The sequence below is a fragment of the Drosophila ficusphila genome, unplaced genomic scaffold (assembly GCF_018152265.1).
Source record: "Drosophila ficusphila isolate 14025-0441.05 unplaced genomic scaffold, ASM1815226v1 contig_197, whole genome shotgun sequence".
NCBI lineage: Eukaryota > Metazoa > Arthropoda > Insecta > Diptera > Drosophilidae > Drosophila > Drosophila ficusphila.
The window spans coordinates 2791937-2819669 of NW_025064091.1; the positions used below are offsets into that span (position 1 = coordinate 2791937).

Consider the following 27733-nt stretch of genomic DNA (forward strand, 5'->3'; position numbering starts at 1 on the left):
AGGAATAGTCATTGAATAGTAAGAGTATCCGAATTTTGTTTTGAAATTGCATCCGTATTTGAGCAGTGTACACAACATTTGCCTGGTTGTTCAATAGGTGGAGATATTCGTAAATGCACAACTAATTTATTGTAAAACTGGTACTTAAATGATTTCTTCTCTGTGTTCCTCCTTAGGTTACCTGAAAACTCGCTCGAAACCTCAAGGAAGTTGCACTGGATTTTGGCGGGCGGAGAAGCGGTTTCGATTCTGGATCCGACATACAGTGAAGACTCAGTGGTTCTACTGGTTCGTGATCGTCCTCGTCTTTCTCAACACAGTCTGCGTTGCCGTCGAGCACTATGGACAGCCATCGTTCCTTACTGAGTTTCTGTGTAAGTTTCGAATTAATTGTAAATTTTCGAATTAAAAAGAAAATTCCAAAGCTAAGAAACATAACTAGATTGCTAACAAAGCCTTTTGTAATTTTGTAACAATTTCGCCAAGGAATCTTGCTTACAGTAGAACTTCTTAAAAGTGTACAATATACATTTCTAATGTTTAGAATCTTTAAAAATGTAACAACAATTTTTCTAAAATTTTTCAACATGATATTCGAACAGTTAAATTGCTGAGTAATAGTAACATTTTAAATTTTGTAAGTTTATTGGAAGAAACAAACCGTATTTTTAAATGTAGAAAGTATACTGAATTGAAAGGAATTTTTTGATGAAGCCTTTAACCATTTGATTTACTTTATTGACTATAACTCCTTGTGGTTTTCCCTCACAGACTACGCGGAATTCATCTTCCTGGGACTCTTCATGTCGGAGATGTTCATCAAGATGTACGCGCTGGGGCCGCGGATCTACTTTGAGTCGTCGTTCAACCGATTCGATTGCGTTGTCATTAGTGGTTCGATATTCGAGGTGATCTGGTCCGAGGTGAAGGGCGGCTCCTTCGGTCTGTCCGTGCTGCGAGCCCTGCGATTGCTGCGCATTTTCAAGGTCACCAAGTACTGGTCGTCGCTGCGCAATCTGGTGATATCCCTGCTGAACTCGATGAGATCGATTATCTCGTTGCTGTTCCTGCTCTTCCTGTTCATCCTGATATTCGCCCTGCTGGGCATGCAGCTGTTCGGCGGACAGTTCAATCTGCCGGGCGGAACGCCCGAGACCAATTTCAATACCTTCCCGATCGCCCTGCTGACCGTATTCCAGATCCTCACCGGCGAGGATTGGAACGAGGTCATGTACCAGGGCATTATATCGCAGGGCGGCGCCCAGAAAGGAATGATTTACTCTATGTAAGTTTTGTGTAATCGTATCTCGAACCAAACAGATATCCAGACATCCAGATATCCAGCTATCTATCTATCCATCATGTGCATTGTAAGCCAGTTGCTAGTTTAATTAGGTGTCCCCATGCAGAACGTAATCTGTTCTTAAGATCGATCAAAATAGTAATTACAATTCATTGAACGTCGAACCATTAATGTGTGCAATCTACCATTGACTTGGGAGCTTGAAGAATTTTACCCAGAAACAAAATTCTGCAGGCTCAAGTCACGAGATAAGCTCTAAACCACAATAAGAATCATGCATCCTGAATATCCGCTAATCCGTAAGTGTAGAAACTTGGTCATCGATGACATTCAATTGTGCATCCGATTAAACGCTATATCCTTTTTGTCTACTCTCTCGATCTCATCTCTCTTTGCAGCTTTTCAACCGACTCTTTTTTCTATCTATCAGATACGAGGCGTTTGTGAACGAAACCTAAGCGTAGATCCCAAAACACTTTCCCCACAGCACACGTACAATACACACGTACATTTTGAGTTTCATGCCACATCGAGGAGGTTCCACACTCCTGAGCCAATGCCCAAAAAAAAAAAAAAAAAAAAAAAAACAATATTAAATGACAATATTTGAAATGATGATCTAGATCATCCGATTGATTTCTGTGTTCTTGGTGCTCTTTCGACAGATACTTTATCGTTTTGGTACTCTTCGGAAATTACACGCTATTGAATGTGTTCTTGGCTATCGCCGTTGATAATTTGGCGAATGCCCAAGAACTAACAGCAGCCGAAGAGGAACAAGTCGAAGAGGATAAAGAGAAACAACTGCAGGAGCTCGAGAAGGAGATGGAGGCCCTCCAGGCGGACGGGGTTCATGTGGAGAATGGTGACGGTGCCGTTGTGCCCAGCAAATCGAGCAAGGGCAAAAAGAAGGAGGAGGAGAAGAAGGAGGAGGAGGAGGTGACCGAGGGTCCCAAGCCGATGTTGCCATACTCATCGATGTTTATACTCTCACCGACCAATCCGTAAATATTCCCCTCCATTCGAACCGATCAAACACACTCGCCCATTCATCCCATCATCCTCGTAGTTATTGGATAGGGTTCATCCTTAGTCGTAAGCTAATCGAATCTCTTCCAGCCACCAAGATCCGCCCAGAAGGATGTGATATCTCTAAGACTATCTATCAAGCGTATATCTGTACAGTATATCTATCCTATCCTAGCTCATCCATATATCTAGATCTAATCTAATCCGATCAACTACAATTGCTGTAGTGACAAACTTAATCGATTACTGATGCAATACTCTTTTCTTTTTTACCTTTTTTCCTGTTTTCGATTACAATCTTATGTTGCACACAACCAACCAAACAATCAATCAATCAATCAATCAATCAATGATCGAATCTACATCTGTTTGTAAATATGTATATTCAATATCCGACTACAATTATTATAATCATCAACCATAATCAACCACCATCATGATAAACTGCAAATAATCATCGACACTCTCAACAACAAACAACAAACTGATTACCAACAACAACAACAACAATTCATTCTAAACAACGAACATCAACGAACTCATCTCAAAATTCAAACAAACAAAAACAATAATTCAAAACCTGAAATATTAAATGCGAATTGGAACGACGACAAAAATGAAATCCATCAACAAATTCAATATAAAAATCAACGGTTGTCAAAAAAAAAAAAAAAATTCTAACAAAATGCGAAAATTACAATCGGAATCTGGAATCTGAAACATCGAAAAAATCTTTAAAATTTACCCACATCAAAATAAATTGCAATCAAAAACCGATAAAAAAAAACCTTATAAAATAAAAACTAAACTGACATCGAATTTGACGCAATCCCGAATGCTAAAAAAATATGATCATGAACCTATTTGATTGCCAAAACCAAAACCAAAATCAAAATCAAAACCAAAAACCAAATGAATCGAAACCACTCAATTATCGATACTAAACCTATCTATCTATTCGCTGTTCCGATGAATTCGATAAACGCACGACTTATACAGCATACGACGCGGCGCCCATTGGGTTGTTAATTTGCCATATTTTGATTTCTTCATTATGGTTGTCATCTCAATGTCATCAATAGCATTAGCAGCCGAAGATCCCGTTCGTGAGAACTCAAGGCGAAACAAGATACTGAACTATTTCGATTATGCATTTACCGGCGTATTCACGATAGAAATGTTGCTGAAAATTGTAGACTTGGGTGTTATCCTGCACCCTGGCAGCTATTTAAGAGAATTCTGGAATATTATGGATGCTGTGGTCGTTATATGCGCTGCTGTTAGTTTCGGTTTCGATATGAGCGGTAGCAGCGCTGGACAAAATTTATCGACTATTAAATCGCTTCGGGTATTGCGAGTCCTTCGCCCATTGAAGACCATTAAGCGGGTACCAAAATTGAAAGCCGTGTTCGATTGCGTCGTGAACTCATTGAAAAATGTTGTTAACATTCTAATCGTGTACATATTGTTTCAATTTATATTTTCTGTTATTGGAGTACAATTGTTCAATGGAAAATTTTTTTATTGTACGGACGAAAGTAAACATACTTCCGCAGAGTGCCAGTAAGTAAAACTTATATTCAATTCAAGTTTACAGATTGTTCGTTCGCTTTACTTAAGTTTGTCTTTGTAACCTTATTCTTGATCTTAATTAGTCTTTATTTCCCAATGTTGTATTTTTTCTTTATTGCTCTGTTTAGTTCTGATTTATTTTTTGGTTTTTTTTTGTTGTGAATCATTTTGCAAAAGGGACTTGGCTAAGGTGCCATTTAAATGTCCTTACGTAGTGACCTGTTTAAGGTTTTTTGATTTACCATCGCGATCATTTTTAAATCCTAACAACTCGTTTAGCCGCGTTACACTGTAGCGCTCTAGCTCTCCCACTCTCTCCCACAGAAAACACGTTCTCTACGACTATCTCTCTCTCTCTCTCTCTCTGTCTCTGTTGCTAACTCTGTGTGTTTATTTGTCTAAGGTCAAGTAACATGATTAGCTAACTGAAAAATACCCAACAAAAAAACTATATGTACATTGCGTAGCTTTTAGATTCGGAAAGAACGAACACATTTCACCCACTCGTACGTACATTTCCCGAAACATTTTTGGGCTCTCACACGTACACGTACAGCCATGTTCAAGATAATAGTACCAACTCCTTCCAATGCTTTACAAAGTGTGGTGTGACTTTTTCCTTGAAATATATGTTGTGCCATAGTTTTTAGGCTAAAACATTGTGTAGAAAATAAACTAATTTTTATAAATCTAGTGCTATATTAATTAATATTAAAAAAAATAGCAACATTTGTTTAAACTAACATTATTTTAAGTGATTTTATCTATTGTCGTAGGCTAACGAATTTATGCCAGGCTAACAAATTTCAAATTATTTACGATATTCAAAAAGTGTTGCCTACTTAAAAGGGCATTTCCGGTATTTATGAAAAGTAATTGAAAACATGTTTTTAAATTCAAACAAAAGGTTATTATATTTACAAAAATACATTTTTAATTGACTTTCTATTTCTTGTTATTAATTTTGCACAATTATATTAAATTTAAAAGAAAAAGTGAAACAACAAATTTTGAAGGTGATGGAAGGAGTCAATACTCTTATATTCTGTCCAGTCGTATAAAATAGGGGTGCTTTGCCTACACAACACTTCTATAAGTCCCAATACATAAATGTCTAGCTGTAAAGTTTTGATTTTGGCCTGACTAGCGCATAAATATCTAAGTATGTTTTGAATCCGTCCCACAGTGTTACAATATATATTTGTGTGTCTATTTGCATACCGATTTGAACTCCCTGTGAGGTGAAAATTACGAGAGAGAAACTACGAGGATTTTATTACTGGAATCAGTAATACCGAGAGTTAAATGGAGAAAACAGGACGAGGCTTTTGTTAGCTACTTAACTCCCCAATTTATTGTATATAATTATAAACCATATATGTGTGTGTTCGATTTTAAAATGGTCCCAATAAAGAGCAATTAGGATATAAGTTTCCAGCCCCAAAATCCCCGTTTTTAAATGTGTGTCGTACGATTGTTTCGTTAACCCAACCATTATCGTTATCCTTCTGTTCGTTCTATTATCGTATTTGTTTTCATGAAACCAAAAAAGGTGCACTGATTTAACAGAATGTAAGAGTAGCATTTTATAGTTTCTTGCCATGTTTTTCTTGCCTGACTTGTCTAATTAACAGTCACGCGACTAAACGGGCCAAAAACAAACAACATACAAAAAAAAAAAAAAAGAAAAAAGAAAAAGGAAAAAATATACAAAAACGAATACCAACCATAAATATAAAATTGATGGAAATACAACCGAATCAAAAAGTGGATGATAAAAAGCATATATAAAAGAAAAAATAGAGAAAATGCGTTCGAATCAACATCTGTGATATAGAAATGCAAACCTACAGTTTCTAGTTGCCACCTGAAAAACCTTACCAGTTACGCCTAATTTTCTATATATTTATTTTATCAATATATATATATATATCTATATTTAATCAGTTGAGCCGTATCAGTGTATGTTTGTATATGTTCTCTTCATAAAAACCAAAGCTCGGGAAACACCAAAGGATATAGCAGGAATATCTTCGCGATTAGCCACAAATATTATATATCTTAACTTAAGTGTTTCATTTAACTGCAATTGGGTATTCTCCAAATACCAAAGAGTCCATATTACTACCAGAAGATTTCTTAATAAGCACGCGCATAGAATAGACAAATGAATAGATTTCCAAAGTTAAAACAGAAGATAAGATGATAAGATGAAGCTCTGATTTTCCACAAGTTCAAGACCCGATTCCCTAGGGAAGAGCGAACAGTAGGGTCCAAGTTTCTAGGTCCTGGCTTCCCTTCTTTTCTGTAAAGTCTCTCCAAAAACCAAGTAGTAAGTGTATCCCAATATCTAGCCATCATCCATGCATACACGCCATTATTTGTATGTTCCAGTATTTATAAATCTATCCACCAAAAACGAACAAGTTTTCGGTTTTGTACGAATAGTGATAATCTTTCGTAGGAATATCGTAACCAATTTGTAGTAGACTATATCCAAATTAGATGACGAGCGCTCTTTTCCAATTTACATATGTGTGTGTGTGTATAAAGAGTATCATTATGTATTGTATTATATTATTATATTGACACCGCGTATCTTTGTTGAGAAGTGAAAAACAATGACCGATACTTGCGTTGCAACCGAGGGACGTTCAACGAGTACCAAAAGCCATTAGAGTATCGGTTTGTTTTAGCTGTTTGGCCTTCGTATGCAATAACTGTGGCCCAAACGCCCTGCCTAATTGACAACCAAATCAAATCCAACTAAAATTTACTCAAAAATAAAACCAAAATACATATGTACACGTACATCCCAACGCCCACTAGCATTTGACACTCACCGCCAGCGAAGAAACTTTATTTTTTTTTCTGTGTATTTTTGCAAGAAGAAAGTACATTTTGAATTTCGGTTACAGAACCAGTCTCTCAAAATTTTCAATTGGTTCGAGTAAAATTTGCCAGTCAATTTGATTGAAAAAAAAACTCTACGTATTTGGATTCAATATATTCTGTATTAAATAATTCATAAATATAATATAATATTCAATCAATAAATCATTTGCAATGTACTTTTTTTTAAACCGGTGACTATCTGCCATTTTGGCATGTAAAGTAGCTTATTCCTTCGAATCCAAGCCAAAAAAAAACTCACCAATTTAAGCGCAGCTGCTTTGTTACACATCACCGAATTGACAACGGGCCGAACCACGTAAAAACCCAAAAACCAAACCCAGTAAGAAATGGAGCTCGAACTTTTTGAGAAACACGACTCCGAATCGAAACCCACAGTCTTGTCCATTCATTCAATCAATACCATGGGTACAACAATGGTTTTAGTAGTTTCTTCATTTTTGTTTAGTGATTTTCGAACATTTCTTTATTTGTACGCCTTATTACTCCGACCTTATCGAGTGTTGATTTGATTTGAGTTGAAGTGCCAAGTGCCGAGTGCCATATCAAATTTTCCACTCGAAAAAGGTCAATGCAGTATGTAGAATTTTGAGAGGGAAAACAGCCGCTTTTTGCACCACTGACTTACATACCTTCCACTAACTGAAAAACCAGGACACGCCATGCTTAAATTGCAACGAAAGTCACTAATTTAAAATACAACTCTGCCAGGGGTGTCACAAAAATCTATCGATTTGAGTAGAATTTAGATAAAAAGGAATTTAAAAATAGATTTTCAAGACACCCCTGAATGTTTTTCTTTAGAAATCTAACTGTCGTTTTCGTTTACTAGATTTCGATTTCAACATGTACTTAACATTAAAATCATTTCACCAAACCATTAAACTTTCAAAAGCATCCACCGAAAAAAACGGAAAAGATTAAACCATAAAATGTATTTTAATCCCCAATTGATGTTCAGTTTTAGATGCTTGCCAAGCTTTAGTTTCGATTCATTACCTCTTAATTTCGTTTTGTGTTTATTGTTGCGCAAACTTTATTTGTGGTACTTTCTCTAATGAGTCTCAATCAAATTACTAATGACTAAACCACACCTGCGACAAACACCATCTTAAAAAAAAAAAAAAAAACATGAAAACCAATTTGAAAACGAAAACCAAAACGCAAAAAACCGAAATGCAAACCCAGGGGGTCGTATTTCAAGTACGAGGAGGACGAATTGCTGCCGAAACAGGAGTTGCGGGTTTGGAAACCGCGGGCCTTCCACTACGATAATGTTGCTGCCGCAATGTTGACGCTATTTGCTGTGCAAACCGGCGAGGGATGGCCACAGTAAGCCAATTTGTTGTTGTTGTAAACCGATATTTCCACCCCATCTATGTATATTTGTATCCGTATCATGTATTTCGTATCTGTATCTCAAATCTGTCTTTTGATCTGTCTCTCTGTCGGCTGCAAATCCAAAAAAAAAACCAATCAAAATGAATAACATACCTAACTAATGTATTTTACCTTTCTTTCTCCTCAAAAAAAAAAAAAAAAAAAAAACAAAAAAAAAAAAAAAAAAACAACTGCACCTTGAATGTTCATCCACACACAACATTCAACATTCATCGATCGAAAAAATATGAATACGAATAAAATAGGGTCTTGCAACACTCAATGGCTGCCACTTATGAAGATAGGGGTCCAATCCAAAATTTCCGGATCGAAATGTCCATATTTTATATTGTGTATTTTATTGTATTTCCGTTCTTCTTCGTCAACATATTCGTGGCCTTGATCATTATTACGTTTCAAGAGCAAGGCGAAGCTGAGTTGCAAGATGGCGAGATTGACAAAAATCAGGTGAGCCACGCCCATTCGACCTTTGAACCAGTTACGTGAGTCCAAAATCCAAATCTCTGCCTTTCACTGTCTCTATCTGTCTCTCTCTCTCTCTGCTTATAAGTATCTGTGTGTGTGTTGTGTAATGTACCGCTCTAGTCGTATTTGTATATGTAAAACCCAAAAAACCAAAAAAACAAAAAATACAAAAAAAACGTTAAAGTTATTTAACTAATAAATTGATTTAAATGCACGTACATATCACTAACTCGTAAGAAAAATGAAAACCCGCTACCGACATAACTACCTACAGAAAATACTTTCCAGATGAAAATCGAAAAACGAACTCCACAACATGTACACACTGTACTACACTGATCAAAATAAACTCGTACTCGTACATAGAATGTCTCCAAAAAATCCTAGAGTAGCTCCATTTTGAAATCGTATGTGCGAAATGTTTGCCTTGCTTTTTCGCCTTATTCGTTGTGGATGTCACCCCACTGACCCCCCTTAAAAAATATAGAAAAAATATATAAAACACCTCCACAAACACTCTCCAACTACATATATACTACAATATGTGTATAGATCCGCTCTAGATAGTTTTGAATTCTGGTTTACTCAAAACAACTTCAAACCCCAATCAAAACCGAAAAAAAAAAAAACAGAAACGATACTTAAACCGAAACCCATACATTCGCTTAGAAGCCTCGATTCGATCAGTAGCAATTTTGATATAAATAGTGAACATTTACCGGAAAATAGAGATATATCATTTCACACACGATAGTCCTTAAATATTCCCTACTAGTTTCGGAATATTTAACGATCTTTATCGTCTCAACTTAGTTGTCCAAACCCAAATCGCGAGCAAAGCCGATTGTAAGTATGCATTCGTATCCAACTCGTAAGCAGTGTCTATTATTAATTTTAGTTTGCCAAACTAACTAAAATCCGACAAGTGTATAGCTAATTCCAACTAAAAACCAAATACAGACACAACCCATTGACAAAAACCCGAGCGTAAACCATTAAATTAAATCAAATTGGGCATGTGTTAACTGAATGTATTCGCCATTATTTTAAGGGGGTAGAACTCTTTAGTTTGCTTTCAAACAATTTGCATTTGATTTGTGATTGATTTACTAACATTGGATTACCTAATTATTACTTACTGCAAGCAACAGACTAATCGAAATGTAGTTTAAATCGATGTTGGTAATTGATGTCTGTATATATCATTTGTAAATGCCAAACTGGTACTATAAATTATCTCGTTTATGAAGTACGCCCTAGTTAAACTTTGGAAAAAAGAACTTAGCCACGAACGCCAATTGAGAGGACATCCAAATCCATCAACATAATCACATTTCTCTTCACTCTAGAAATCCTGCATCGATTTCACTATAGGAGCACGACCTCTCGAACGATATATGCCCAAAAATCGGAATACCTTCAAGTATAAAGTCTGGCGAATTGTGGTTTCAACTCCCTTCGAGTACTTCATTATGATGTTGATCGTATTCAACACGCTTTTGCTGATGATGAAGGTAAGTGTTCTTGGCTTTGATAGGTTACCAAAACCACTTTTGGAGGGCCACACAATTAAAGAGTTGTAATAGAAGTCTTAGAGTTTTCATTAAAGTAATGAAATGTTCAAACAAATATAATGTTTGGAAACATAAGCTTCCATTGAGACATTGGTATTTAGATAAATTCTTAGACAACTTTACTGTAACAACTTTATATCTCAACAGTATCATAATCAAGGAGACATGTATGAAAAGTCACTGAAGTACATCAACATGGGATTCACCGGAATGTTCAGTGTAGAAACCGTGCTGAAAATCATTGGATTTGGCGTAAAGGTGAGTACTTCTCTCCATAAAAAATCCTTAAAAGCCCAGGAATCATTTACTTATATTAAAAATTATTTCTGACAATTAACAACACATAAAATTACATGATTCTATTCGAACGCGTTGTAGAACTTCTTCAAGGATCCGTGGAACATATTCGATCTGATCACAGTGCTGGGCAGCATTGTAGACGCACTGTGGATGGAATTCGGGGTAATTATAGTTGATTGTCACAACACCACTCAGAGCATACATATTATTGTTGTGTTCGATTTTTGTGCCGTTTTATGCAAGACAACAAGAGAAACAATGTAATCCTTAACTAAATACCAAATGTATCTAGCTTCATTATTTTGCCAAGATACAACTATACACTTTATCTTTGACACAGCCACACATCTGCAGAAATACGCAATTAAGCAAGAAGAAGTACTATATATCGAATAAGTATCTGCATAGTCTATAATCTATACAGACCTGATGCGTATGACCATATGTATCTGATGTATATGTTTAAGTCTTGATCATTTCAATGCCAAAGTTAGTTACACGGATGTTATTGCGTAAAGAATATAATTATTTATTAATATAATCAGGGTATCAGTAACTTCGAGAAAGAAAAGAGGTAGAAAAAGTAATATCTTTGCACCCACTTGATATTTCTGTATTACTTTGGATGCAAGAGTCATTCGTTGTTGGATTTAGCAATTGAAAATACATTCCAACAATGCACTTAATGAAAGGGACTTAGCTGAGATTTATTTACCTAAGATATCTGATCAAACTATGCTGGGTTTCACTGTGTATCCCTAAGATATATTTTTATCCAGCGCAACAGTCAGGATTTTGGCACTATGCACAGATGGCAAGGACAGTACAGTTACACCCACTGTTTAAACATGTTTTTCTTATCCGTTTAACATGCGAACACCTATACCTAAATTTATATTCATTTAAGTTTTTTTTTTTTACATATAATATGATATCGAGAACACACACACATACACACAAACAGTATAACCAAATCAAACAAAAACGAAACAAAACATCACAAATTACAGAAATTAATAATCATATTTCTTTTTTGATTTCCTTTTCCATATTTATTTATGTACGAAAACCAAAAACCAAATGTGGTTTCAAAATCGGGAAAACCCAATCCGAATCAATCCAAAAAATATGTTTCGATGAATGCAAATAAAAAAATAAACTACATAAAATATATAATAATCACTCACGCAATGATATATATATCTACACAATAATGACAACAACAAAACCAAAAACAAAACCCACGCACACATATCTAAACAAATGTGTAATTTCATATAACTCACGCAAATCTCCACATCTAAACACTGGTGTAAAATTATCCTATCTATATTATATATATAATGTTATTATATATGCGAACGCAACGTTTTATATGTCCCTTGCAATTGGCTACATCGGGAATGAATTGAAACGAATTCGAATTCGAACAACGTTCAACTTGCAACTTTCAACTTCAACACAAACAACTACAACAACAAACAAACAAACAACATCAATTACAACAAAACAACAATAACCAATAATATATACCATCTATGTAATTACAAATACAAATGCAATGAATGTGCAACAAACTTTATATGTCTCTCCCGATCACCAAAAAAACCACCATCACTGATCCACCGATCCACTGATCCACCGAACCCACTGATCCACCAAACCCACTGATCCACTGAACCACTATCCACCAATCACCAATTCACCACTGAATTTGTATATGAACAAATTATATATATATATCAACTCACTGAACCGAATCAAAAACGATTATATGCAAAATATATCAAAATATCATATGATATCGATCAAAAATCAAAAAAAAAAACCCAAATGAAATCAATCTGAAATGGAATCCCAACTGAATCAATATCAACAAAAAAAAAAAAAAAAAAAAAAAATCGACCAAAATTAATCAATCAATCGATCGACAATTTCGATGAAATTAATCAATCAATCATCTCGACAATCCCATGCATGTGTATGTGTATGTCCTGCAACTGTGCAACTGTGTGTGTGTCAATTGAAACGCGTGCACGCACATATACACATGCATCCATGCATCTGTCATGCACGTGCACACACACAACTGTGGCAATTGGGCCCGTGTATGTGTGAACGTGGATCCTTCATCAAAAAACAACAACTACATCGACAACAACATGTACAACCAAACGACACAACCTGCAGCACGATGTAAGTACGAAACACAATCTACACTGATTTTGCATTTATCCAAAAAAAAAAAAAAAAAAACAAGCAATATACAAAGTTTTTAAAAATCCTTTTCGATGTGTACCAATCAATGAACTTAGATTCCGCTTAAATCGCTAAGTAATGGCCTTCCACTATAAAAAAGCTTATTAATTACGATCTCTTAACTTTCCTCTATCATTTCGTTTCGCCTAAAAGACACACCTAGTTTCATTTACTTTGATTATCGACAGCAAAACTATATATTTAAATTAACTTAACTCACTACAATTAGCTATTATGTATTTCCTCGTACAACATTGTATACTTATTTGTCTTAGTTAATCCATCTTCTTTCGATTTTCCCATTTTCATTTCCGTTTCCGATTTGGCAATCACTTTTTAGTTGCATAGCACACAACATTGCGATTTGTACTTGCTACTGTGTCTCTCTGTCTGTCTCTATATATCTATCTGTATTTATGGTTACCTTTAACTGTCTTTCTCTGTCTCTTGTATAAAGTTGCTTTTAGTCGAGCATAAGCTAATGGTGGAATGTACAGCAAGGGGTGGTCGGAATAACATAACTATATACATTTAATAGGAGCTCAAAACTGTAGTGTTTCCGATGGCAAACATCCAAATTATGTAGTAGAAAGGCAGGCATTTCTTTTTATAGATATTTAACATGTCAGTACTACTAATTAATATAAATTTATAAAGAAAATGGCTTATTCTTCAAACGTTGCAGATAATATTGCACAAGACGTTACTGCATGCTCCAATAAATAACTTGTGCCTTAACTCTAAAATAAGTGATTTTCACATTTAATTTCACATTGTGATATGTGTGTTTGTTATTAAGGTGTACGATCCCTACAAATAACCTTTGCGAAAACAGTCTTCAAAAGTCAAGGATCGCCTTGTTTAAAATCTAAACCCAAAGTTAAATAAGTTTTAAATGAAAAACTAAAAATGACACTGATCGTGTCGAATTTAAAGTGCCTTGTGCTCGAGTTTTAGTCAAATTCTTCCGTTTGGTTAACAATGCACTGGACTCCTTGGTTAAATATCGATATTGCAAACTCACGACAAATGTCACACACACCAATACTCGTTGCGGTTAATGCTCACCCATACTGTCATGCACACAAATACGCAAACCCCCCGCCCACTGAATACATATATAAAATCAAAGGTGAAGGCCACTCCACTATCCGATATTGAATAATGCTTCGATAATTGTTCGATAACTAAACCGATAACCAAAGCAAGATCAAAATCAGCATCATTGTCATCAAATTCATCGGACGAGGTATTTTCTGAGCTGCCCAACAGTCAATCGATCGGCAACTGTAAGTACCTGGAAAAGTCTGAGTTGCATTGAAGTCAACTAATGAGGTACAAAAAAAAAATAAATAAAAAATAAAAACATTACAACAAAAATAGAAGAAAAATAATAATATACCCTCAGACTGGATATATAAATTTTTATATACGTCTCTGTTGATCTTAAACTTGACTCTTCAAAAGCATGATTTCAAATACTGTCTGGTCTACTTTTTTGAATTGAGAACCCCAGTCCTTTGCCAATCTCCGCCTGCTCCTGCTAGTTTTCTCTCTCTGGGTAATCTAATCTCATTTTTCGCAGGCCCTCAGCAGTAGTTTCTCTATCATAAGGACTGGCTTTTTAAAGGACCTCTCTACCCCCGACCCCAAATTAAAAAGAATATAGCTCTACTTCCTGTTAAACACCGCCACCTTCAGTTTTGCTATGCTCACATATATTTCACTCCCATGACTGCAATTTCGTAGAGGGCTCAGCCAAACAGTTGGGCTTGGATTAGCTTTCGTTGCATTTCCTACTGCATGACAACCACCACACATTTCGCACCTTCACACACATTTCGATTCGCAAAACACACTCAATTCAGTTCACCGACACTTGCGGTTTGGTTTTATTATAATAACATTAACGTTCAATCCACTCGGAGTTTTATCTTGATGAGTTTCGCTTTCGCTTGTAACACGCAACCCAAAAAGTTTTCGAACATTTTCTGTAATTCTGTAAAACGCTTATGAAGTTTCAATGCCGAAGTGTTAGTGGTTATAGTTGCTTGATTGCCTTGGTTGTTCCACATCAGAGTTCCCGAGTTCCCGCGAGACGAGCGCCCTTTTCAGTTCCATTGAGTAAGTTTTTATCGAACAAAAAGACGTGTGTTCCCGTATCAAAGTATAAAAGTATACAAGTATACAATAAATATGTCCTCGTAGAAGCCAATCGAAATGCCTAGCATAGCCAAAACCGGTCTGCGAGCATAGATATATCGAACTAGATCCTTGCCAAGCTGTAACTTTCCCAACCAACAATGAGAAATTAGCGAACAATAAAAACAGACACTAGACACTAGACATACAATATATAAACACACAAACAAACACAGTGATATACCAACATAGAATACAATCTGCTTACTGATATTGATCTTGATCTATCTTTGTATACCTGCTAGAATCTGCAGAAAAACATGTCCTACTAATTTTCAACTCTACTTTATTTGTTTCTGTATTTTTCAAAAAAAAAAAAAAAAAAAAAAATATTACAAAATCTATCTCAAAAAAACAAATCAACAATAATCTCTTGAACGCCGCCCAACGAATTTCGTTTGACCTGCGATCGATCGTCAAACGTCGAATATCAATAAATCTGCACTGAACAAAAAACTAAACCAATTGAATACAAAACCAAAAAAAAAAAAAAAAAAATCCTGAACATTTCCTTGTTGTTATTCGCCTTGTAAAATTGCAACGATCCGAACAATATCTGAATATCTGATTGCAATCGAATACAATCGAAAACTGCTGAATGATAAATTCAACAACAACAACAACACCAACCACTACTACAACAACAAATTAACAACAACAACAACTACAACAATGATTGAACAATTGAATGAGTGGTCTCCAAAAACCAAAAAAAAAAAATCTATTTAATCGATTCTAATGCGGTTGTGTGAGTTGTGTGCACATTGATTTGTCTCAAAACAAATCCAAAAATTTCAATTGACCAATGGTTTCTGACTAACAGGATGTAAGTAAACAAATCTATCCTAACAAGCTTTCTACTTTCAAAACTAACCAAACTCCAAAACATCAACGGATGACAACGAATTATACAAAACCAAACAAAACACCAACAAAACAGTCTACAAGTCTACAGATTTTTTCGACTAATTAGAGAATCTAGCAAAAACCCTAAACGTACAACGAGAATGTTTTTAACATTTTTTTACAAATCTTTTATACTCGAGTAGATCGATCACATATTGTCGAATCATTTTGTAGATTCAACTATCTATCTTTTATTTGTTCGCCCGCTCTCAACGTAATTACTCTTAGCTAGTTAACCATATATCAGCGAACTTAGTCGGGGTTTTTGGGCCTGTTCTTTGTGAATATATACGTGTGTGTACTTACCCGCATCCCCTATTTTCGATTTACGATTTTCGATTTTCGATTTACGATTTTGGATTAGAATAGTCCAATTAAGTTAGCTTTAAGTGCGTCGTCCCAAGTTTTAACATCTTCGAATGGAACAACTGCGTGGAATTGCTCTTCATTGTACTCCTTTCTCTATTTTTCTAAACCCGCATAATTCTCTGATTCCCAGGTAGATATATACATATATATAGCCTTTCTGCCTAGCTCATGCCATAGATCCCGTGTACATACTCTATGTTTCTCGATCGAAGAGTACGCGAGATTCTTTCGTTTATTTGTTTTGATTCAATGTACTTAAATCCACCACCAGTGTTGTGAAAATAAAGGCAGCCACAAGTTTGCCTCACATCTCGCTATTCAAACATCCAAATCCCATATCCTCTCTAGACTCCGTAGTCAAATAATGTTTGTCTCTAACTTTAAGTATCTGCAAACTCATTAATTAAGTACTTTTCACCTGAAATCAACTTCACTTTCAAATGGTTTTCGGAAAGCGTAGTGCGGAAATTAGTTTACATTGATCCGAAAAGAGATTTTCCGAAGCCGAACCATACTACCAACTTCTCTCAATCTTTTTCGAGTTAATCTAATGCTTCTTTTCAGGACTATCAACTTATCGATTCCATTTGGGATGGAGTTAATTTCCGTTTGTTTCAGTGTACATATGCAATATTAATAACCACCAATATATAGTATATATATAATTCCATGTTCTACAGTGTCGAAGGCTTTTAATTCCTTTGTGATATAACAAATGCAGAATCCACGGTGAGGCGGTATGCGTCCTTAAATCAGCGGTTGATGTATTCGGTTATTATCGATACTAACCGATACACAATATCGAAAATACAACCCATCTGCGCGGATGCATTTGCATCGAATGCATTCGCCCATTTTCGGGTTTCAACAGCTGATGCGTAAAATATTTTGGCCAAAGCCCCCCGTCGAATAAGAAATGATATAGTTAGCTAAAAAAAAATCAAAACCCAAACTTGTACCGCAACATTTACTTTCTTCGCATCGCAAAATTAATTGTACATACTTTTACCACCTAACTGTTGTACTGTCCAATTGGTTTTCGCCAGCCTAGGCCCATTTTCAAATTAAATACGTAGAACACGCCTCGCATGTTCCACTTTTACCTTGGGACGATTAGATTAGACGAAAAAAAAAAAAAAACAAAAATACAAGTAAAAATATGAATTAAAAACCCACGCACAAACATCGCTTTTCAAAATTTCCTCCTTAGACGAACAAAACACGTATATGTGTATTTTTCCTAACTTCGTACAGTTTGTTAATTAGTATTTGGCAAAAGCCCACGCACAAAATCACTGCCTTTTTTGGGTGATAATCCAATCGAAAACACGAAACACTCGAAATCAGTCACAAAAAAATACTCACAAAAGACAAACAGGCACCGAAACGCACAAAGAACACAATTTAAATCTAGTTATTTGTTCATTTTTTTGGACCAAAAAATAAAAATGATCGGAAAAGTGTAAAAATATTTGAAAAACCAAGTTTTTGTTTAGCATTTGGCCTTATTTCTATAAATATATATATATAAACACACTATGTAAATTACGAATTGGAACGTTTTTGCTTTAATTTTTGCGATAGAGCGATAGAGCTCTTAATAATCTAAATAGCTTAATTGATTTAACAGCGAATTACTGCCACTTCTATGTATGTAACTCTCTGCCTTTTACGAAACAAACTACTGCACCTCACGCGAAACTCTACTAACTAACTACTTACTACTAAATACTAACTACTAACTAACTACTAACTACTACCACTTACGGAACGAGCTACTACTAATCGATAGTTTAGATTGAAATGCATCGAACCCACATCGAATCACGTAGAATCGATGGCGACGCCTTTTAGTTCCATGGGCTTCTCCCTTCCCCACAAAAAAAAAAAAAAAAATAAAAAAAAAAAAAAAGAAAGCCCATCGAATTCGTACTTTAAGACGGGATCGTAAACCAGTCTAATGGCAATTTCCTTATCTGTTCTGTTTCTCTCTCTCTTTCTTTTTGCTTCCTCCCCTCTCTCCCTTTCTCCCTCTCTCCCCACACACACACTCTCTCTCTCTCTCACTCCCTCACTCTTGATCGACCATCTTCCTTTGGCCAATAATATTTTACAGTCGAACTCAATCAACGTCGGCTTCCTGCGTTTATTTCGTGCGGCGCGCCTGATCAAATTGCTTCGCCAAGGATACACAATTCGAATTCTCCTGTGGACATTCGTGCAGTCCTTCAAGGCTCTGCCATATGTCTGTTTACTCATAGCCATGCTATTCTTTATATACGCCATTATCGGCATGCAGGTAAGTCACAACAAAAAAAAAAAAAAAACAAAACAAAAAAAAAAGTAGAGGAGTGAATTTTGTGTGGGTTAAAGAAAATTTTTGTTAGCTTTTCGCCGGGTTGTTTATAAACATTTTCCAGGCTCCACTGAAACATTTTGTGCTGCGACGGGTGGTCTCATATATATTAAATAGCATAAGTAACTAGCTTTCCCGTTTGATTTTGCATTAGTTAACCTTTTAAACAAATAGACACTAGAATAGGATGCTGTTGTTGTTCTTGTTGGACCAATTTAACTCTTCCATTCAATTATAAATGTCTACATCGAAACGAAACAAAACGAAACGAAACGAAAAAAGGTTTTTGGCAACATTAAATATGATCCGGACACTCAACTCAACCGGCACAACAACTTCCAGTCGTTCTCCGGTGGAATCATGCTGCTCTTCCGGTAAACGAGTCAAGTAACCTAGTTAGCCATAGTAAACTATATAGTAACTCCGATTATCCAAAGACGGCACCACAGTCATTTAACAACCTATTATACTTTGCATTTAAACGTAGTCATTATCCGAAACTATATCCCACTCAAAAAGTCTGCGTTGGTGTAATTATTTTAGAGGGAATCCGCTGTGGTCAACTTCCCATTATATGAAAAAAAAAAAAACAAAAACTCCATCATCAATCCATAGTCTGTTTGAAAAAAAAAAAAAACTGTTAAGCTTTTGCCTCTCTATATATATTATATATACATTCGCGTTCAATCGAGGTTACAGTGTATGCGTTTTAAAGTTGTTTGATCCGTATTGTTTGCCGTTGAGATTTGTGATTTTAGATCGAGCTACTTGAATCGTTTGCAATTGGTAGCTTTGAGTTTGAAATGTTTCAGTTTTCTGGACTCGTTTCCATCACTAATCGAATGTGAATGTAGCTTATCCATAGCACATTATCTTTTCATGTTGTACATAGATGCGCTAGTTAATAATATCGTTATGTTATTTGTGTTCTGGCGAGGATTCCAGCCGAGTATCAAAGATGTTTGCTAGTTTTTAGACCTGAGGTTATACGAATCAAAAGCACTTGTAAAATTCATTGAGTTGAAAACGTAAGAAATTTCCTAAACATTTTATTTTTGTGTATCTAAGAATTATGTGTGAATATTTTTTATAATGTGTCCAAAGAAATATATTTATTTTTTAGTATCCTGTTAGTTAAACCAATTGAGTCATAAAAAAATTATAAGAAAATTTGTAAAATATTTTCAAATATCTTTTGATCAATCCTTTGGAAGGAATGAAAATTCCTTTAAGTTACAGATTTGATTGTTACATGATCTTCCGTTTTTTGTATGCAGTCATAGTTTCATTTCATTTCAGTATTATTTACCATAATATTTGTATGTCTCAAGGAATCAGTTTATAGCACAATAACAATATAATTTGTATATTCACTAAGCTTGTTGAAAACCCAAAGTTCGTGAGCCATTTGAGAAAAGAGTTTTGAGTGTTTGCTGTTCCAATGTTGACTGTTGACTGTCATAGAGTTTTAGCTGTGCAATTTGCAAAACTATCAACTCACACCTACACATCCACATCGAATCCTGGCAAATCGGGGGAAGTCGCCACAATATATACTATATATATGCCCTGATCGTTCCGATCCCCACTGACATAATGGATATGGATTTGCCGTTGAGTTTCGCGGGTCTTTTCATTCGCTGGTAGTTTGAGAACAGCAATTTGTGGAGATTTGTTGAGGTGGAGGAGGCGAATTTGTGTAATCTGTGTATCTCGAATATAACTTAACCATTTCAGTTACTAAATCAAAATGAACAATTAATCAATGCATTCTTTACCGATATATCTGATCTGAATCGTGAATAGGTGTTCGGGAATATCAAACTAGGTACGGTGGAAAATTCCATTACTAGACACAACAACTTCCAATCATTTATTCAAGGCGTCATGTTGCTCTTCAGGTACGTAACTCCAGATCTCTCCAGTCACTCGCAATATGTACTCGTACTGTTTAAATACCCAACAACAAAAAGTTTCGACTCTCTCAGTAATTAAGTTACTAGTTATACATTTAATACAAGTTAGCATAATTTAACTATACCACTATCCATATGTTCGCATTGATAGATCTTCTTCGTTCCAATCGCGTCTTTATATACCTTATGTACCTACTATATAAATAGTGAACCCATAGAATAGCGATAGGATCCCCTCAATGGTGGGTAGCACCTTGAAATGGATAAATCCTAGAATCAACAACACTATAAATGTCAGTTTAGATACTTAGAAATCAGTAGTCTTAATGGGATATTCGTTTTTCAAGGAAATACAATTCTTAGCTCTTCGAATATGATCTCCCATTGATAACCCTAGGTTTTAGCACAATTCTATATAATCTGTATTGGTTTCTAGTTCGATGAATTGTTACTTTTCTCGAGGTTCTCCAAGCTGATCGGATTTGTGACAACCATGAACGGTGGTAAATCCATAACTACAACTTAAAACAATCAATATATATAAAAAAACAACTCAGATCTCCAACCAATTTCATTACATACATTCGTTTTGCCTAACAATAATTCGAGTTCTTTGATACCTGTGTAAGTAGATTGAGTTCTAGAATTGCGACACTGATTCAACAAAACTGGAATATACGCATACATATATGTAATATCTATGTACTTACCAACCTGTAGAGCTATATTTTTGACAAAAAACCAAAACCAAAAAAAAAAAAAAAAAAAAAAAAAATTATTCAAATTTGAGCGCAGCTTGATTTTTCGAAGTTTGCACTTTTCGTTGTTGCAGTTACCAGTTGAGATTTAAATGAAAGTTCAATAGTTTTGCAGTATTGCTGGTAATTTACGTTATAGCTATATATACATACATACATATATAGTTGTTATATACTTGTACGACGCAAAACGATCTGCCCCTCCCAACTTATATTTCTCTATATCTACATACAACAAAATGATAGAAAAGTTAATAGAACTCTCGGTTGGCGTATGTCTGTATGGAAATCATGTCATTACTCCTCATTTTAATAGATTCACACCTGATTTCAAAATATAATCTACACTATGAACTTAGGTATGACAAGTCTGTAAAACAAATGATAATCCCAATTGGCATAAAGAACAGTCTGTCCGATAATTGCCAACTATAAGTATTTAAAATCGTAGCTTAGTTCGTAGGTAACTCTTTCTAAATAGAGATCGAATAACTATAGCATTTATTATGAACTAACAAGAGTCAGACTTACATTGTATTCCAAACATTTAGTTCCATCTGAAAATTAACAATTTTTGAGTGCCTTACTAAATTTAATAGTTTACCAATAAAGTATTCTTAATGAAATGTAGCTTAACAAATATATTTAAATGGTAATCATACTAAATTTAATAGCTATCTGAAATCAGAATATTTCAGGGATCGAAAAGTTGTTAATTGTAAATTGTAAAGCCAAGAATTTCTCTGCTATTTTTAAATTACTTAAAATATTAAATTAAAGAATCATTATAACATTTGCTAAAGTTCGAAGAGTTCTTCTTTGCCTTGACATGCTACAATTTTAATAATAAAAACTTGTATTCAATTCGTTCCCTGAACTATCTTGATGTCGACCAATAATTTGGAAATATAGAACTTATAAGCTGTTTAGATATTGTCGATTTTATGATTTGGAAGTATAACGTAGACTTGATAGACTATCGAATTGAAGCTGAAGAGTACTGAAGAGCATATAGTCGTATATAGAGTAAGCCCCACTACAACCGACCTATAACCTATAACCTATAACCTATAACGATCATTCAGTCCCGATTCCCCTTCACCCCTCACAGTTATCAGTATGTATATACACTTGAAATGTAAATACATAAGTTCATTGAAGAACATACAGTAGTTGAAAGCCTACATACTCATTCTCATAATCATTATCGTACCAATTAACCATAGTTATATAGAGATAGCTAAGTAGAACTAGGCTTGGAATCGTGTGTTAATTAACGTGTTATGTGTGTTTAACCACTCGCTGGAACCGATCCTAACTGTGAACATATAGGTGTGCGACGGGCGAGGCCTGGCCGAACATAATGCTGGCCTGTCTGAAGGGCAAGGCCTGCGATGAGGACGCCGAGAAGGAGCCCGGCGAATACTGTGGATCCACATTGGCGTACGCGTACTTCGTGTCGTTCATCTTCTTCTGCTCGTTCCTCATGCTGAATCTCTTCGTGGCCGTCATCATGGACAACTTTGACTACCTCACCCGGGACTCCAGCATCCTGGGTGCCCATCACTTAGACGAATTTGTGCGCATCTGGGCGGAATATGATCCAAATGCGACGTAATTATCTGTTTAATATATACACCACACATATCCACACGCCCACAAACACCACACCCTCTTTTTTGCTTTTATTTTTCCACTCCCTTTGATTTCCCTACTTCATTTTCCACCATTTCGAAGCGGGATTGCGATTATATTAAACGATTATTATTTGGTCGTATTTGATTCATACTCGTTGGTTGACGTGTGTCAAGTGTCCCGAGCGAACAAGTTGAGCTTAAGTCCTTTCGCCGGAAACAACAACAACAGAAAAGAAGGATACAAATACGAGTACTTGGTTTTGTTTTTATTTTTCCAAGCAAAAAAAATCTCCAGCCAGTAATTAAATTAACCACGAAATGTCCGAAAAGAATATAAAATCTGGCTGGATTCATGCAAGTTTTCTACACAGATAATACCCATTGCTTATTATTTAAAAAACAATTTAAATACTGGGTAACTTTCAGTCGGTTGAATCGACTATCTAGTTGTTGTAAATCTCGGACCAAGAATCTCGGACCGAATGCCAAGTTTAAGCACTAACTTTTGCTGATTTCCCCTGGAAAATTAGTGGAAAGATACACTACACGGAAATGTACGACATGCTGAAGAACATGGACCCACCGCTGGGATTCGGCAACAAGTGCCCCAATCGACTGGCCTACAAAAAGCTAATCAGAATGAACATGCCCCTCGACGACGAGCTGAGAGTCCAGTTCACCACAACGCTATTTGCTCTGATTCGCGAGAATCTCAGCATCAAAATGCGAGCGCGTAAGTATTCTACCTAAATTCCCAAGATCACCTCAAAATTCTTATGTGTTAAATTGTTGTCTATAACGTGTTGTTTTGGGATATATTTAAAATCAAGAAATAAATATTGTAATGTGATATTTTAAAGAAAACTTATAACTGTAACGTTTCCTAGTTACACTTGACATTCAAGCATTTATTTTATAACTTCCCTATGATTTCTCTTTAAAATGTTCATTCATTCATTAACAAACCGGATTTTTCTATATATAAATTTATTCTCTGACCCTTAATAAATACATAATTAGTATATTTATAGTTCTGTAATAGTAAAATTGTAATGTAAAATTACGCTGTTATATTTTAATTATGTTTCGTTGAACTAACTTATTTATTATTTAATCGCTGAAGGGTTAAGGGGTTATATACCTTTTTCACCAGAGAAATACATGGTTTTTATTTATTTTTTTTAGCATGTTACCATTGTTTTATTTAAATTCAATAAAAATTTTATCAAAGTACGTGTCCTTAACGTAATTCGTATAAAATTTCGAGTGAAAATTTTGAGTATTGTGGAAGTTATAGTCCTTCCCGCAGAAGTCCTTTTTTCATTAGAGGCTTGCGGTGAGCATGAAAACAAGAAAACGGCTCAACTTAAAAAAAAAAAAAAAAAACTACGTTAGTATATAGTGTTACCTAGTTCGTGAACGAAGGATTTTACGAAAAAAAATTTTTTACTGTTACAGTGACTATTTTTTCAAAAAAACCGATTTTTCGAGGTCTAATAATTTAGTTTTTTGCCCCAAAAAAATAGAAAAATTTGTCGAAAAAAAAAATTCCTTCGTTCACGAACTAGCTATTGTATCTACAAACAATCTCCCAAAATTTCAAATCGATCGATGTAGTGGTTACCGAGATATCGTGCTCACCGAAATGACCTTTTCTCAAAAATGCGATTCCGAGATAATCGCGTTTAAAGTTTTAGGTGGACATTAGGTACACTGTACACCGTGCGCTATGAACGGCTGTATCTTAGGTTCTAGTGCTCCGATCTCTAAAAAATTTTGCAGAAAAATTGTTGAAAGTATGTACATCAAAAAAAATTTATAAAATTTTTTTCGATTTTTTGATTCTGAAAAAGGTATATAACCCCTTAACTAAATAAAACACGCGGAGCAATCACTGCTGTATAAATTAAAAAAATATTAATAATAGCTTCTAGAAAATAGTGATCAGATCTAATAGCTAATACTCCTATCTCCACTTTAGCTGAGGAGATGGACCAGGCGGACATGGAGCTGCGGGAGACGATCACGAATATCTGGCCGCTGCAGGCGAAGAAGATGCTGAACCTGCTGGTTCCTCCGAGCGATCAACTCAACAAGGGCAAGCTCTCAGTGGGTAAAATCTATGCAGGTTTCCTCATCCTGGAGTCCTGGCGCAGCACCAGATTCGGCCAACTCGATTCGGGAATGCCGGTAAGTCACTCAATAACTTCGCTTAGTCCCTAACACAAACTACCTACCGAAGATGAGTCTTCTTAGAAAGGTTCTCCCAGAATTAAGAACCCTTTGTGTCAGATATTATATCCAACAATCCAGGGTTTGAATCCTCAGGAATCTCTAGACAAAATTTAATCTCAGTAGGAAGAAAATCTCGAATAGCAATTATTAACAATAAGTCTAAGTTAACATTTAGATATTGAACCGTCAAAATTACAAACAATGCCTTTCAAATACCCATCAGTCTTTCAGAAGTGTAACGCACCACAAACTTTAAAAAAATCGCCCTAAGTTTATTTGTAAAATACAAATTTTTATTTAAAAAGGGATTTACAACAACCTTTTGTAAATATACAAATATACGTAAAACAATTACACTTTCTTCAACTTGACTTCATTTTATAAATGAAATTTGTGACCTTCAAAAAAAATCCATTTTATATTAAACGGAACAATTAAAAAATTCTTTTTTAATATTGTTTGCTGTTGGTAAACTTATATTATTTGAAAAAAATAAAAGGGATCATAAGTTTTTAAGCCTAAGGTTATATTTAAGAGTCACAAAATATTTTACTATTTAAAAAACTCTTGTTTAAAGGGAATTTAGGGCGATTTTGAATATGAGGCCTAGGAATAAGGAATCCCTTGTTTTCTCTAACACAAACAATATACATATAACAACACAACAACTACAAAATATGCTATAATATCTATATAACATGGAATAAATATGTGATATTATGATTTCTCTTCTCATACGATCGAATATGAACTCTCTCATTGAATAACAACAAATAAACAAAAATAACCAAAAACTGTTAACAAATAAATCGCGATAATGAAAAATACGCAGAACTGGAAGGAGGTATATAATTAATTTTATATGCAACCTCATGTTTATCACATTTGTATATACAATATAAGACCTTATATATTGCGCACATACATGCCCGTTTGTATGTGGTAAAAAAAGTACCCTTAGAACTGAAAACTCTATACATCCACATAGTTGCGTGCATATATACTATATCGTATGTGTACAAACAGCTGCCCATAATTGGCTAAAAGCCCGAATCAGATTCGATTTTGATAATGAGTTTACAAACTATAAATTTGAAATTATTATGGGCAGTCGTGTGGAATCAGCGGTGGATCCAGAGGAGAAAATTGGGGATAATTAACTTCGAAAGATGTGATTTAAATTTATTGAAAGTTTTAGTTAACAGTTTAATCAACTTTGGATCTGCCACTGAATTGTGATGCATTATTTTCTCGATTCGAATCGATTGAAATGTATCGAAATTGGGAGCAGAAAATGTTGCAAATGTTGGCTCGTGTAAGGAGCAATGCAAATGCCGTTTCAGTAGAAGTCGAGTATACTTAAGTAATTAACTACTTTACTACTATATAACATATCTATACATATATCGGTAGAGTTGACCAGTTCGTAATTTGATTCTCGAGTTTGCAAGTACGTTCGTTTTAAGTAGATACGATCAAAACCAAACCAGAGTTTACACGTTATACTAAAACAGTATGTATTGATTCTTAGATATTTCTAGAGGTTTGCCATTTGTTTCTACACAAAGTTACCACTCGAATCCGGAATCATTCGGCATAACTTGAGAGTCTGATTAAAATTAATTGAGGGATTTATGAAAAGTCCAGGGACATCCTCTCACCCTCACATTATCTCTAAATCTCACTCACTTGGCTCCGCTTTTTCGCTCTTCAAATCATATTATATATATTTTTTCTGTAATCAATAAGTCAATGTTGAGGATTGAAAAAGCGGAGCTACTTGGTCTAAATACACACGTACTGAAGTAATTAATTAAAATGTTTTATCTGTTATCCTGTTTTTGTGCACAACACACAAACGATCCATTGACAACTCAAAATTGAAAACTAAAAATCGATAAATAAATATTGAAACATGTTTATAATGTCATTCGAATTAACATCGAATATCGATAAAAGCGGAAGAAGACGGAAGACGATGATGAGCATAAATATAGCCCGACGGCAGTCGAGGAGCCGGTATATAATATATTTCCATATATATACCTATCTATCTTTCGCTTGGTTTTTCTTTCGCCTTTTAAATGCTCCTCATCTACTAACAACTACTACTTTTGTACAACTTTTCACCATTCTCGGCTAGAGGCATGTTTACATACTCGCCTAAAGAGTACTAATTCCTAGGAAACCAGCATAAAAAGCCTGCCCTAAAAAACCAAAAAAAAAAAAAAAAAACGAAAAAACAAAAAACTATAACAAAAGTGCAACCAAAAATCCAGTAAACGAACACACCCAATCCAATATTTATCCAGCTGTAGATGAACACCCAATGCAATGCAATGCCAATGGTCATGTTTCGCTTAACTTTCACCCACTAGCCAAGTTTTATTTCGATAGAAGAGTGCGCACCTTCCAGAATCCAGGGTATTGACCAGTGGTCTGCTAGACTTTGCCTGCTTTCACCAACCTCTTCGTCATTTCCGCAGGATCCTCTAATTATTATCAAGCAATCTACATCTGAAAAGCTTTCCTCTTAGA

General features: G+C 35.1%; 1 protein-coding gene across 24 annotated transcripts in view; it reads left to right on the forward strand.

The window, feature by feature from the left end:
* The window catches only part of LOC108097478 (voltage-dependent calcium channel type A subunit alpha-1), a 51294-nt gene that overhangs the window by 11982 nt on the left and 11579 nt on the right, over positions 1 to 27733 (forward strand). For 9 of the 24 annotated variants that reach the window (XM_017199752.2, XM_017199753.2, XM_017199754.2 and 6 more), the window contains 16 exons: positions 177 to 374; positions 772 to 1285; positions 1969 to 2307; positions 3332 to 3895; positions 8006 to 8149; positions 8464 to 8665; positions 10033 to 10197; positions 10405 to 10515; positions 10636 to 10719; positions 12748 to 12753; positions 15842 to 15844; positions 18410 to 18592; positions 20456 to 20550; positions 22656 to 22937; positions 23491 to 23693; positions 24942 to 25150. In XM_017199752.2, the coding sequence (XP_017055241.1) occupies positions 177 to 374; positions 772 to 1285; positions 1969 to 2307; positions 3332 to 3895; positions 8006 to 8149; positions 8464 to 8665; positions 10033 to 10197; positions 10405 to 10515; positions 10636 to 10719; positions 12748 to 12753; positions 15842 to 15844; positions 18410 to 18592; positions 20456 to 20550; positions 22656 to 22937; positions 23491 to 23693; positions 24942 to 25150 (3302 nt within the window). The other 15 variants (XM_043209508.1, XM_043209514.1, XM_043209518.1 and 12 more) reach the window with 7 other exon arrangements.